The sequence below is a fragment of the Periplaneta americana genome, chromosome 8, assembly GCF_040183065.1.
Source record: "Periplaneta americana isolate PAMFEO1 chromosome 8, P.americana_PAMFEO1_priV1, whole genome shotgun sequence".
Lineage (NCBI taxonomy): Eukaryota > Metazoa > Arthropoda > Insecta > Blattodea > Blattidae > Periplaneta > Periplaneta americana.
Window position 1 is genome coordinate 88,627,242 of NC_091124.1, and position 15,519 is coordinate 88,642,760.

General features: G+C 37.0%; 1 protein-coding gene across 1 annotated transcript in view; it reads left to right on the forward strand.

Moving 5' to 3' along the window:
- The first annotated feature begins 7,237 nt into the window (after positions 1-7,237).
- The window catches only part of RpLP0 (ribosomal protein LP0), a 36,340-nt gene continuing 28,058 nt past the window's right edge, over positions 7,238-15,519 (forward strand). Inside the window, exons 1-3 of the mRNA XM_069833238.1 lie at positions 7,238-7,377; positions 14,311-14,404; positions 15,270-15,445. Of these exons, the coding sequence (XP_069689339.1) occupies positions 14,351-14,404; positions 15,270-15,445 (230 nt within the window). The 5' untranslated portion in view covers positions 7,238-7,377; positions 14,311-14,350. The remainder of the gene's footprint in view (positions 7,378-14,310; positions 14,405-15,269; positions 15,446-15,519) is intronic.

Sequence of the window (15,519 nt, forward strand, 5' to 3'; positions counted from 1 at the left end):
AACTACGTTCAATTTTACTAGTTCTAGAATACATGCAAACAGGAAAACTAATTTATTTCAGGACTCACCCAATTTCTTGCATACCAAATCAATCCTCCTATCTTTTAAAGCAGGAAATTTGTCGTTGGTGTCTTCATAAAATGTCTGAGTTTAACACTGAGGTTGGACAGTATATCTCTATGCAAAACTATGGGGTTAGTGATGGAAGTCTCTCTTTTGATGTAGCATTTCGAGTGAAATTTTCAATATTTTCAAAAAGAAAAGCTTCCTTCAACGGAAGACTTTTTCTTTAAGTTATTTTATACAACTTCTCTATTTTCTTAGCACTTTTTAAAACAAAGAACAATGGACTGTAGGTCGTCCTGAATTTAAAACATCTTTTTTTGTCCTCATATTTAAGTGTACAAAACGGCATTTCTAATAAATTATAACTGTGTCAGTTTCGGAATACATAGTTCGCACTCATTTATCAACATTTTCGGTGTACTGGTACCTAAGTACTCGTATTTGTATAATATCACTATAGTGATTAAACATCTAATATACACTTAGATGTAGGATTAATACACTATATATACTTATCACTAATATACTCTAAATACATTAAATAATAAGTTAATATGCTGTATACGTACACAGTATTAAACTACATGACGTGTACATTTACGCGCGCATTAAACTTTCAAATACAAGAGCTGGAACAAAACTGCTGAGCTCATGAGAAGAAATAATACACGCCGCGGAAAACAACTTTTAAACTTTGCGCATGTATGTGAGGTGTATTCCTGATAAAATAGCATGGAGCCAGCTAATTTACCACTGCAGGGGTGGCTGCTTGGACACAGGGAATGAGAATACTATCCTCGAGTCAGGTAGTACATACTGTAAAATTTCACAGCTCTTAAACAATAGCCCTGACAATTCTCCGTAACTGAAAGACTCAGAAACGCACTTCACTCATACAATCTTTCTTTAGTGAGTGACGTCACGTTACCATGGAAACCAAGTGCTGTATGAGAATGGGAACCCCTCTGCAGTATCTAATAGACACCGCTCGGCGCTCGTAACAGTTGGCATTATTCTATTCAGCGGACGGTTACAGATACAATTTATACAACCAAACACTGTTCATAACGACTGAAAAGAAAACTTATTTTATTTTATAAATACGGTACCAGTAATAACTAGAATTAATTATTAATACAAGATAAAATTGTGTTTTACACATAAAGAGAAGAAGTAGCACTTCACCTACTTCACCTGAATAACCGCCCCTGACCACTCCTAGTCCATGCAGCATCACCACCGAAGAGGAGGCAAGGAAAACAAAATACAGATTTTTTTTTCTCACATCCACGTAATCACAAATGCTTAGCGTAAATTTTATTGTTATACAGAGTGATTTATATAGAACTGACACATTTCTTTCTTTAATTATTCCGTTAGAAATTCATTCAATGACCCAATTTTAGCACCAAATTAAGCAGAATGTTCTGGAGTTTCGATTCCTTGTCACTAGATGCGCAATGTTTATGTTTTATTCCTATTGTTGGCAGCACTGACCCAATTTTAGCACCAAATTAAGCAGAATGTTCTGGAGTTTCGATTCCTTGTCACTAGATGCGCAGAAGTTTATGTTTTATTCCTATTGTTGGCAGCACTAGATGCGCAGATGTTTATGTTTTATGAAAGAGCAACTTTCGTCAAAAGTTTCACTTTGCAAAGTGGTGATATAAAGTGTCGACTATGAATTTATTCCTATTGTTGGCAGCTTTTTTCGACATTTTGTGTCAACGTGAAAATGCAGTACACATTAAATCAACGACTCTTCCTTGTGAAGCAATACTGGATTACGAATTCAATTACAGCTACTCAAAGGGCATACCAGAGAGAATTTGATGTTCGCAATCCTCCCAAAAGAAACACAATACTGGGACTGGTAAACAAATTGGAAACAACTGGATCTCTGGTGAGTGAAAAGGGCAAGCATCGTTCATCTAGGCTTCCCACGGTTGTTGTTGACGTAAGAGCACGACTGGAGCAGTGACCCAAAAAATTATTAAGACGTTTGTCACAGGAGACAGGGTACACCTACTTAATGTGTCAGAGAGCCTAAAGCCATATAGGGTTACGGTTGTTCATCAGCTACAGGAACCAGATAAGGATAAAAGATTAAATTATTGTCGTTGGTTTCAGACGTTCATTGTGCAAAATCCTTCCATATTGTCCATCACATGGTTCACAGATGAAGCATGGTTCCATTTATCCGGTTATGTGACGACCGAATAATTTCCAGGAACCTGTCGCCACCGAGATCTCCGGATTTGACAATGCCGGACTTCTTTCTATGGGGTTACTTAAAAGACAGGGTTTACGCCACACGTCCCCAGACATTGGACGATCTGAAGCACAACATCACACAGGAGATTCAAGCTAACAACAGAGTCCTCCAACGAGTGGCCAGTAACATGGAACAACGTGTTGAGTTGTGCCTTATGCAGGATGGAGGACATTTTCAACATTTGCTATAGAGGTAAATAATCTCCCAAAATTCCTCTACATTTTAGGTATAATAAGTTGTCGCTAGCACAATTCGTTTTGAAACAATTAATGAAAGACATGTGTCAGTTCTATATAAATCACTCTGTACTTCCTTACATATATGCACTATTTCGGCTGGATGAAGCTTGAGTAAGATTTAAGTCGGGTAACGGACGACCCTTTAATTTCACTTCATTACATCAATCTTCTCCGCAAGGGAAAGTTGAGAAAAATAAAATGAATATTCTGTAATTCACACACACTCATGCTTGCAAATTTGCACTGGTTAAGTTACGGTATTAAGACGTCACACCAAAGCAACACTCAGATATACTGATGGTCAACAATTTTCTAAAACTGGAAAAGAAGTCTCTTTCGTATTTTACGTGCTATATCAAAAGGATTCTACTCGCGCAATCATTTTGAGTTAAGGCAAATATGAGGTTCTGCTGGAGGCTGGATATATACGTAATAATAAGGCAAAAGAGAATATTAATTTCGTTATATTAACTCGATAAGATTCTACAACAATAAGTATGTGAAAAGAAAATAAACATTTTGTCATTAAGTTTCAAGGGAATAGAGAATCCATTTGACGCAACATTACAATAGCGGTGTGGGAGGGGAGGAAAGATCTTCCCTTGTAGCCTGGCTCTGCAAGCCACTGCAGCGAAATATGGGTTTTAAACAGCGGCAGTTTCCCTCTGCTTCCCTTCACCTCTCTACCCCCTGACCAAAGAAGACACACTCGCTTACGAACTGTCCCTCCCTGCAGATCCCAGGACGACTTTGAATGCAGTGTTAATTCCAATATAGTCGACACGCAAAAAAGATTATGCATAAGATAATAGTACATATTCCCGGCCAGATGAAATATAAAGCAATTTACCAATAAAAGCTGTAACAATTCTTCTACAAATTAAAATAAATACAGTATTTTTATTTTCCTGTCAAAGCAAGGAGTGCTGCAGCCCTGCAGCTCTTATGGACGGCTATAAGTATACGTGGTATAGTCATTAAATTCTAATACTGAGCGCATAGTGGCGTTGTGGTGCTCTATAGCGCATAGGTGGCGCCATGGTATGATACCATGTCAGTTAGTCTCTCGACCCAACAAGAGACAGTTGAGTGCATGCACTGTAAGCAGAACTACGGTCTTTGTTGTGACGGTGATTTGAATGCGTACGTCGGAACCCGAGATGTCACAGTTTGAGCAACGGGCAAACATCAAGTTCTGCCAGAAATTAGGCAAAACTGCTGCCGAAACGTTTCAAATGATGCAGCAAGCTTACGGTGAGGACGCAGTGAGTCGCAGTGTTGTGTTTAGGTGGCACCGACGTTTTTTGCAAGGAAGAGACAGTTTGGAAGATGATGTGCGTACTGGTCGGCCACAAACAATTCGAACTGAACGCAAGATCCAAGAAGTTGCAACGTTGGTACGTGCTAACCGCTCCCAATCGGTAGACGATATCGCAGCAACAGTAGGAGTCAGCCATGGTACTTGCTACAAAATTCTGTCGATGACCTGAACATGTCTCGTGTTACCCAGCACAGTGTGCCACGAATCCTGTCGCAAGATCAATGTGATGATCGCATGAAGATTTGTGGTGACCTCATCAGTAGTGCTGACGATGATCCGACGTTTCTCAACCGGATAATAACAGGAGACGAAACTTGGTGTTTCCTTTACGATCCGCAACTGAAACGACAATCCGCCACCTGGAAAACGCCGTTATCACCACGACAGAAAAACCGCGACAAGACAGGTCAAAAGGCAAGGTGATGCTTGAACTATTTTTTTATTCAAATGGAATTGTTCACATGGAATTCATCCCAGAAGGTGCAACTGTGAACAAAACCCGCTACAAAGAGATCCTTGGCCGTTTACGAGATTCAATTCGCCGTAAGCGACCTGAGCTATGGCGTACAAAGAATTGGCTGTTGCTACATGACAACGCCCCTGCACATCGCTCTGTCCTTGTCCAAGAGGAACTTGCAAGACAACAGGTGACAGTTCTTTCACACCCTCCGTACTCACCTGATCTCGCACCATGCGATTTTTCCTCTTTCCTCGCATGAAAGCAACCCTACGTGGGCGTAGATTTCATTCTTCCGAAGAAGTCATGACTCCCACAAGAGAAGCCATACGGGACCTTCCTGCCAACATATTTCAACGGTGCTTCCAGCAGCTATACCAACGTTGGCAAATGTGCATAACGGCCAACGGAGACTATTTTGAGGGAAAATGTGGTTCTGTTTAAATGTACGTCGTGTTATGCGGCATCTTGTGATAAATCCAGATTCTTTTGGGAGCCTACCCTCCAGGCGTCAAGTCTTAGAACTTAATGACTGTACCACGTAGTACCCTCACAACCTCACATCTCAAGCTTTCTAACTCGGTGATATCACAGTCTACTATATACAGTCACGAAGCTTGAGTTTTGAGATTGCTAGAAACAATAGACTGTGACGGTACTATTTTGCATTGCCTGTAATGAGGTGATATTAGCGATCCTAGTGGTGAGCAACTATCTAATGTTTGCATATTTACTACGTATTGAGCTTCGCGACTGTATATACTAGAGTGTGGTGATATTGTACAATTGACTTTTTATTCGTGGATATCCACTTGGTACAGTACAGTATAACAGGGCCACAGTCTAGTACATACAGTCACGAAGCTCAATACGCAGTAAATATGCATCCTTAGATAATTGCCAACCACTAGGATCGCTAATATCACCCCATTACAGACAATGCGAAATAGTACCGGCAAAGTCTATTATTCCTAGCACCCTCACAACTCAAGCTTCGTGACTGTATATACTGTGGCAGGCTCTCAAATTGCAGATTTAGATTTCACGGCGCTTCTTCCGACGGCCTTCACATGCCTTGTCATCGAACAACAGATGACAGTGTCTTGCCATCCTAACGGCAAACACCAGCCATCTCCTCCTCGCCCCGTTCCGTGATCACTTGATCAAATCTCCGTCCCCCCTCGCGTATGTGGTACCTAAGAGGTTACGTCCAGGCTTGGAGCCAACGAGTTAGAAAGAGAAAGCTATAGAGTGGTCATTGCGCCGCCATGTTTGAAGAAAATTGAACGACCGTCGGTAATGAACTTATGCGCCCGAAACAAAGTGGGCGTGGTGATAACTGACATTAGAATCGTCAGCTGTCTTAATTTCGTTTGCATAAATCAGTTAAATTGAAGTGGAAAAACCTAGTATTTCGCCAAATACGTGCTAGGAACTTAATCTAAACTTATGTACGCTAAATTTAAAACACTTGAGCTATTCCTAGAAGGAATGCTTAAAAGAATAAGCTAAGCAAAATTGTCATGTAGTATGACAAGAAGTCCTAGCAAATATACTGAAGAAAATGTTAATATTCCTAGATTCTTTTAAATGCGACCTGCAAGATTGCCTATAAAATGAACGAGTATGATTCGGATGATTTTATTAAATTGTTTTCCCAGTCTCTACACGTTGCAAAACTATTTACTATACCATAAGATATAGAATGAAAGTAGGCCCTATATGTAGTAAACAACCTTTACCTCCAAGCTTGTAACGTGGGTGAAACATGACAAAACACGCTTTCAGTTTTTTCTGTTACAGTAAAGTATAATTATTATCGAAATGTGAACGTGAGGCCAACAGCCGGCTGGTCTGTCTGAGCCTTTCAAGGGCTGTGGCACCACAGATAATTATTAGTGTATAATTGAGCACCCACGTACAATAATGAGGTAAGTAGTTACGAAATATATTCATACTTACCCCATTATTGCACCTGGGTGCTCAATTATGTTCTTTCATGTCCTTCCAGTCAAAATACTAACAACAATACGACCTACCCCAGAGTTTTGCGTTATTTTGGATGCGAGTGTCGAAATACAGTTTTAATATTTGATTGCTATTACTAGGTTTGAAACGGAATTGTAGCGGTTTTATCCGTATTTAGTTTAACTTTATTACTAGTGAACCATTTATTTGATTAATCGTTTGTCTTCGAAATAGGCCTACTTCTTATAAGCTACAGCTCATCGTCTTCTTGTATAAGCAGTAAGGACAGAAGGAGCAGAAATAAAGGATGCCGGTGACGAAATACAGTTTTAATGTTGTATTGCTATTTGTTTTTCACTGGGTCTGAAACGGAATTGTATTGGTTTTATCCGTATTTAGTTTAAGTACATTACCAGTGAACCATTTATTTTGTTTATGCCGGGCGTTGTTACACATTTATGCATGAAAAAAAATGCTGCTAATTAACAAAACTATGGACTTAACTTCATAAAATTTACATGAAATATGATATATCAGTTGTCTTTTTCCTTTTGACATTGCAGTTATATGCAGCACACACAACAGGCATGTTTTTTCTTCGTTTTTTTGTACTCCTTACCTCCGTTAAACAACATTGTAAGCAGACGAATTTTTACAAAGGTGGGCGCTTAGCTCAGATCTGCCGTGTTTCGCTGTGGCACCGCAAAGAGCGCTGTACAGGACAACATGGCCACTCTATAGTCTTCTCTTTCTATCTCGTTGCTTGGAGCTCACATATTTAGTTTTGTAGAGCCCCCAACCCCTTGCAAGGACGCGTTTTGTGTACCTTTTAAATTTGTCCTCCCAAATCTCTTTCGATTTCGATTTCGGGCTATTTCCCTTCTTTCGCTATTTATTTTTTTGGATGATTTCACTCTTTGGTGAGTTCGTTACGTGTATTATCTTTGAAATGGATTTGGTAATTGGTTGCTCGTGGTAACTTTAAGAACGGGTCTTGTTGATCGTCCATTGGTTTCTGTCCGTTTAGGAGACGCAGCGTGAAGCTACTGAGGTGGGTATGAAATTAATCTAAAAATTGTAAGTTCATCTTGTATGATACGTTGTTTAAAGAAACATTTTAACGCATTTAAATAACGCAGGAAATTAAATTACTTTGTATTTTGTAGAACAAGATGTTCTTGAAAATTCAATTTGGTATTTTAGTTTGTCAATACGTTAAAGGTAATATTCATTAGTATACCGCTAAGAATATTGCACGTGTAGCCCACATGTCTTGTTATATCAAATAAACAAATTTGTATGATAATTCTCAAGTCGAGAAGGCACAATGCATCATTGGTTTTTTTTTATGCTGTAGTAACAAACAGATTTTATTTTGCAGCAATAAATACTTCAGCATAAAATAGGTTTATACCTCCAGTACATATTCTAATGCAAGTGCTGTTGTAGCCCTACTGTTAATATATGTAACATTCGAACGGTTTAGGACGTAATACTAGGGAACCCGACCATTTTCCTAGTAATTAGTTCTGGACTTCTCGCATGTTATGTCCGTCGGAGTGTGGTTATGTTTTAGGGTCTTCTAAACTGGAGAAATCATATGTGACATTTACGTAACCCTCGCATCTTACGTGCTTTAGAATTTCATGCCACTTATCTCTAGTCTATTTTTTGACCCCAAGAATATTTCTTGTTAATAAATATAATATTTTTTGCTTAATGCTTTTTATGTTGTCTTAGAAAAAAAAGTTTTGTAGCACAGATAAGTTACTGGGAAAATTTCAGTATGCTGATACCTTGCTGGCAACAATTATCTTGGATAAATTTCAGAACACGGATTCCTTCCTTTTCCTCTTACTTCAAAATTTCAACCTTGTGCACACAAAATAAATTAGGATAAACTCCAGAACATGGATTGCACCCTTTCCGTCTTACTTCAAAATTCCAACCTTGTGCACACAAAATAAATTATTGGCACTGAAAAGTGCCTTTTCGTAAATATAATGATGCGCATTCGACAAACTGAGACAAATCTGCTCTTTTTTTGTTTCACTATTATTTGTTGTACGGTATTGTACTATTTTTTCACGCTTCTTGCATTATATTTTTACGTATTTAGCACTACATATTCTCGTGTTTTTTATATTGTAAAGTTTTTTTTTTGTACTAGAAACCACATATTCATCTTCATTATGACGCTTCTCTCATTTTAAAAGTATCGTAATTTACTACATTATTGGAGAATTCTGTTTTAAAAAATATATACGTCTATAACTTCCACGATTTTCATTGTCATAACCAAAACTTCCTGTGCGCTAGTTTCTTCGAGGAGCCTGCAACAGTGCATTAGAATATAGGCCTACCAGTGAGTATCAAACGATTTTTAGTATGTATCACTACATACTGTACATCTATCAGAATCCTTTGAAGCAGAAGAAAGTCGTGCATTCTTGGGTGTGGCTTTCCGTAAGAATAATCATTTCTACACTTCACCTGATTGTGAACTTAGTAGGCTTCTTTCACATCTCAGAGGTATAATATGGCACTTAAATGTTGTCTACTTTTACGTGCAGCAATTTCCTTTCCGCAATATTGTTTCGAGAAGATGTATGCTTCCCCCTAAATCGAATGCAAGAAGATATTATAATACACCATTCTGGAGATGATGTATTAGTATTTATTTTATTTCAGGCCTTCTCTTCCCCTCTACCAGGGGATCAGTGCGAAAATTATACAGTGCAATCGAGAAGTCTCCACAGTGCTTGTGTAGCCGAGAATCCACTAGTCAGAGAATTCAAGGGCAGCACTGGCCGCTAAGCATATAATGGACTGGGAGTGTGAGATTGTCAAACTCGAATGAATGGGGGAGTGCGAACTTTCTACAGGGTTACTAGAATTAATGGAGCTGCAGAGGGACTTTTCGATAGCACTTTATAACTTAATAAGACGTAACAGTTTCGTATAGTACACAACACTCCATACTGGATAATTAAAAAAGTAACATCTTTAGCTCGATCTATGGCTTCTGGACCATCCCAAAATCCCAACCTTCACCCTTGGAGTGGAAGTTCATATATACTCGATCAGTCATGTTCTACTGTTAAAAATAAAAACAATAATAGATATTGCAGTCATAAAAACTTTATAAAATATCAGATAAAAGTCTAAATTAATTAGATATTTAAAATACGATCATTTTAGTCCAGGGAGAAAGGAGTGGCTCACTACAGGAAGAGCTTGGCTGTGAGACAAAGCCTGCACATGCATGGACTTCTCATGCACTACCATCATGATCCTTAGCTGGATTTATTTTCGCGTGCATATTTCAAATGAAATCAAGAAGTTCTCTTCATATTCCGGTTACACCCACACTACCTAGGAGACAAAGTCACAACACTGCCAAGGTGCGTCTGCCCGATCGTCTGCAGAAACTGGCTGCTACTTACAGTTAAAGAAATTGTAGTTTTAATCAATTCAATGTCGTAATTTTAATTAGTTTCTCTCTCATCACAATAAAATCCCACAATTTCTATATGAATTAAATTTCCAATTCTATTTTATAATATACCGTATATATTCACAAATTCGTAATGTAAATGACAAGTTGTAAATAGCCTAAAGCAGATTGATTACTGGCCTAGTGTGCTGTTAGTTTCATTCCTTTAACTTTGTAGAGGATAATAAAAATAATAGGAATAATTTATTAACCTGATTTAATGTTCATTATTCAAATAAACCCAAGATTTTTCTGTTATCTTATAATAACATAATCTTGAAACCATACATTGCAAAACATTATATATTTAATCACAGTGACATCAGCTGAAGAATATCGGTGACGACAGGAATCCTGAATTACAGAAATCTATTTACAAAGTAAGTGATTTAAAAAAAATTAAAGGAATAACATAGAATTAAATATTATGGATTTGTACTAAATAATTTTCACTGGGATTATAAGTCTGAAAAAAAAAAAAAAGAATTATTTATTATTCAATTATTGTTTGGTTGGTTGAAATATAAATGATGGCGAAGAATCTTCAAAGAGTCCTTAATTATTGAAACGGAAGTTCCATACAACCAGTTGAGAGGAACTTTAAGATGTTTCAGAATTGTCCATGATAATTTAGAAATTCCTCCTCTACAACCAATAATAAGCCAGTTGTCTTCTGAAAGATTATACTTCAATGCCAAATAAGGGATGCAGGGCCCATAGATTGACTTTTTCTCTTTATCCACTTCATTGGCCTGTTATAAATCTCTCTCAAATCTGATAGTAGGATCGATAATGATTGCTTTTTGTGTACATCTGTTTATTGCAATTATATCAGCTCTGCGATGTGAACTGTTGGAAGGGACGGATTTCTTAATGAACTTTCCATCCTAAGGATTTTAGGGTAAAGGCCAATGCAGTTCTAACTTTGTGATGTCTTGCATTAATGAGAAGTTTGCCTTTTGAGCATGATTCCAGCACATGTTCAAGGTTTCAATCTTGCTGCATTCTGGAAAACTACAGCGGGTTGTGCTGAAACTTCTGCCCGGCACAGTACAAACAGCAGAGATATCACATGACATTCTTAAGAAGACCGTTGTCTTTTGTTAGAGACCCATGAGTTTGTTTTAGGAATCTCAGAATAGAGAATTGCACCTTTACCCCTTGAGGAATGGCTAGTCCAGGTCTTGTATTAATCTTATTCATTTTGAATACGTCGACCAGTCCATTAAGCGGCATCAGCAGAAGTTATTGCTAGTTTGGATAATGCAGAAGCTTTTCTATCATGCAGATGATGGACAAAATGGAGATGATCATCATTTTGTTGAAGTAATGTGCTAGAGAAAATCTTCCCAAGTAGCTCTCATTAAACCCAGACCACCAAATTTTTCAGGAGCATATAACATTATAGACAATGAATTTCACCAACAATTACAAAAAAAGCTCTTCATTGTGACCCATGTAAAGTACATAAGAAAATATTAAAATTGTTTGGCCCTTTTATAATTTGCATTGTCTTAGATAACAATGCTATAAACAAAAAAAGACTATTTACTACTCCCCCCCCCCCCAAGAGCTGAAAGAAAATGCATAGGAACTTTCATATGAAGGGTACACAGGAAAAACGATCAAGGTCCATCAAAAATCGAAATTGAGTTAATAATGCTATCTTATAGTGGAAAAGAAGTACTATCATGTGGTCTAGGTAGTAATAAAAAATCATCGTTCTTGACATTCCAAAACGTCAATTTCTATTAAATACACAGATAAGAAAGTATTAAGTGTTTAAACTTTAAAATTAGTTTTTCTCGAAACTTTCTAAAATGGACCTTGATCGTTATTCCCGTGTACCCTTCATATTGGATCAACAATGCATAGGAACTATTTAACTGGTAGGGTGCAGGCAGATGACCTGGAAGACAGATTTGGTAACTACTGTCAAATGAGTGGTGGGAATTACCACTTATGTCACACAGGTTTATGAAACAGAAGCAAAATTAAAGACTGCAAAGTTATCTGCAGTAAGATATAACCACTCCAATAGCAAAGTCACAGAGTAACCTCTATACTTATTTTTTACAGTGTACAGTCTTAGAAAAACGTTTCATCACATATATACTTCATAAGTCCCAGAAAGAAGGCAGTGCACATGATCCGAGAACTAGCTACTTGGTTCACAAGGCAACGAATTAACTGATGCATGAGAGAAGGCCTCGAAAAAAGTTGTTCCATTTACAAGAAAGAGAAACCTTAGAGAATTTGACCGCTAAGTTTGGGAGGTACTAATGTGAGAGCTTCAGAATCTGCTAAGTATCTGGTGTAATATTAGATTCAAGGTGGACGTGAAACAAACACATTAACAATATCATTCGTAAAGCAAAATGGTTATGTGACATGCAGATGCTTTATCAGAACTTCTTTGGGCTTAAAGCCACAGATTTCCCATCGACTATATACAGCAATTTCTTTCAGTCCACCATTCATGCATGATGTCTGAAAATGTATTAGGAAATTTTCTCGTAACAAGTAGGGCGATATCATCTGCATAACTTTGTAGGTAATATCCCTTCCTGTTCCTGTCTCTGAGAAGACCATCAACAACAAGGTTCCATAGCAAGGGAGAATTATCTCCCTGTGGACATCCCTTCAGTGGGAATATCGTATTTCTCCTAGGAGTTTTCCTTGAATACATCTGTTATGTAGCATGGAAATAATCCATCTACGTAAAGTATATTCCACACCTCTGCTATGTGCAGTTTCTATCATACATTTATAATAAGCGTTATTAAATACTCTCTCTCTATATATAAAAATGCTTCTAGAGTAATTTCCTCCCCTTATGACATCCTCGGTTCTAACAACAATATTATGTAGTGCAGAATTTGCAGGATTTTCCAGGTTGGTAAACATGTTGAATCTAGCTGATTCTGAAGCTCTCACATTAGTACCTCCCAAACTTAGCATGTTACTTGTTATGTAGGAAATTATAGTCCAATCTATAGGAATGATGGTAAAGTAGTAGATCTAAATGCCTTAGCATCGGTTTGATTTGTTCAACCATGCTTACAAATAAATACTATGCTCTGCTAAGTCTCCAGGTTTGTGGGACATATCTAGAGGTTAGGTTTGCCCTGAAGAGATGGCATAATACAATATAAAGGGTTTCAGGCCCTTTCTGCAAGAAAACAGAAAAGATGCCGTCATCTTCAGGTGATTTATATGGGCTACATTTATTTATTACCAATTTAATCTTTGATACTGTGACAATATCTTTTTCAAGTCTTCTGAAGATGACCTGATACTAGGAAAACTCTAGGCTCAGGGCATTATGACTGAAGTGCTCATTCATATTGTCATTAAATCTGCAGCCAGGAAAGTGGACATTAAGTAAAAGATTCAGTGTTTCTGAATTAATAAAAGTTTTGCGTTCTTCACATTACATTTATTGTGTGTTTTGTATTTCTACATTCCTTTCCTTCACTAGAAACCTCAACGTTTGCACTTCCATTGCCACACACTTCTCATATCAGACGTAATTTACTACATTTCCGAATAATTTCCTTTTCTTTAAATATATCTGTATAAAATCCTTATGTTTTCAAATCCAGCTCCTCAAAAAAAAAAAAAAATAATAATAATAATAATAATAATAATAATAATAATAATAATACAAATTTAACCATTTTCACTTACGAAATCACCAAAACTCACACAATGCTAGTTTCACCATGCTAGAGTAGTGTTTTCCGAACTTTTGAGTGTCACGGACCCCATGAAGCTCATATTTCATTTTGGCATACCCTTAAAATGTTTTGTATAATTTAGGCTGTTAATCATTTTTCGACTCATTACCGGTAAACATTTATACAGTATAATGGGTGAATTAAACATCCTTAATAAATTGGCAGCAATATTGAACTTTAATTTTTAGCTTTTGAATGTATGTAATCTGAAAATACATAATGTTATTTTACGTTATATCAAGTTTTTGCTGTGAAAAATGAAAGCAGTTTTTAGACTCGTACCATAAGGTTATCAGTGGGATTGTAGATAATTTACATCACAAGTCTATCTCAACATTAAACTTACTTCAGTGCTTGTTTCTCAAGAAGACCAGAACAGAAAAATGTAGCCTACTCTTGCACAAGTATGCTAATGTACAGCATTAAGTGTTGCATTCCAATTCAGGAAACATCTAGATATATAAGTGGTGCATGCAATTGAGATTGTAACAGGGACATTGTAAGGAGTATGATTTTTAAGCTCGATTGTAAGATAATTGTGTTTTTTTGACTGGCAAACTATGGGTATTATTTGTCACCAAGAAATTTTAACAAAGTGATAAAGTCACAGAACATGAAGTTAATTAAGCTTAAATAAAATTCTGTTTGATAACATACCTTGATTCCGCAGACCACAGATTGGGAACTACTGTGCTAGAGTAAGCTCAAATTACATTTTAAATAATTTTATTAAATGTTTTTCTTACAGTCCTTAAATATCTCAACCGAGAAGTCCCTACATACACAAGATGGGTAGGGAGGACAAAGCAGCTTGGAAGTCGAATTATTTTACGAAGTTGGTTGTAAGTATTGCTGTTTGTTAACGTAACACTAACTTCATTAAAACACAATATAATGTTACACTAGAGAATAAATATGCCTAATATCTTCAAATTGATCTTGAAATGGATATGCTGACCAATTTTTACAGTTCTGATGCCCACAAATGTGAACATAATTTTGTTTTGTTGAATGATGAAAAACCACCATCCAGTAACTTATTATATTCTCTCTGGCAATTTGAGTGTATTGTGCTGGTCGAACTAAATGTATTTATCAACGAAATTGAGCAATATGTTCACATTTCTGTTGTTAAGATCATTATTTGCATCTCCTTTTTGCCACTTCGGTCATTGTGAGAATCTAGTTTTTTCCCATGATGTGGCTGCTATGATTTGCTTCGATCAAATGCTTTACTTGTCGATCTGGACAACATAGCTGGGACCACCAGTTTTTTCCACTTACATTGCACTTCTGTTTTTAGGAATCATAATCTCACGACAGTAACTGAACAAGTCAGATACAGTTCTGTTGCTACTGCAATGATCCCCCAAAGAACAATGTTTTAGGATTCATATTATAGTAACTTATATGTGACTCATTTAACTACATTTAGAATACCGAGACTTGTGATGTCTAGTTATGAGCATTTGGTAAATTGCTAATATCTTCGATAATTTTGTGGGTCTTATCACCCAAATATTGGGAAACAAGGAGGAAGATAATTTAGTTGTCAGATTGTGAGTGTTGGTGTGCATTATGAACATCCTACAAAATTCATGTAACTGATTGTTACAGATTGATTTAAATATTAGTATTTTTGACAAGTGTATGCAATATTACAACTTCAAAGTCATTGCTTGTGAATTATTATTTTTTTTTTTGCAGCAACTTCTGGACGACTATCCAAAATGTTTTATTGTTGGTGCAGACAATGTTGGCTCGAAACAGATGCAACAGATCCGCATGAGTCTGAGAGGTACAGCTGTGGTGTTAATGGGAAAGAATACCATGATGAGAAAGGCAATCCGGGGTCATCTAGAACGGAATCCTGCTCTAGAGAAGTAAGTGAATATTGCCTCACCTACCAAGGTAGCATACCAAATCATCAGGTGTACCTCTCCTGTGCTTTCATATA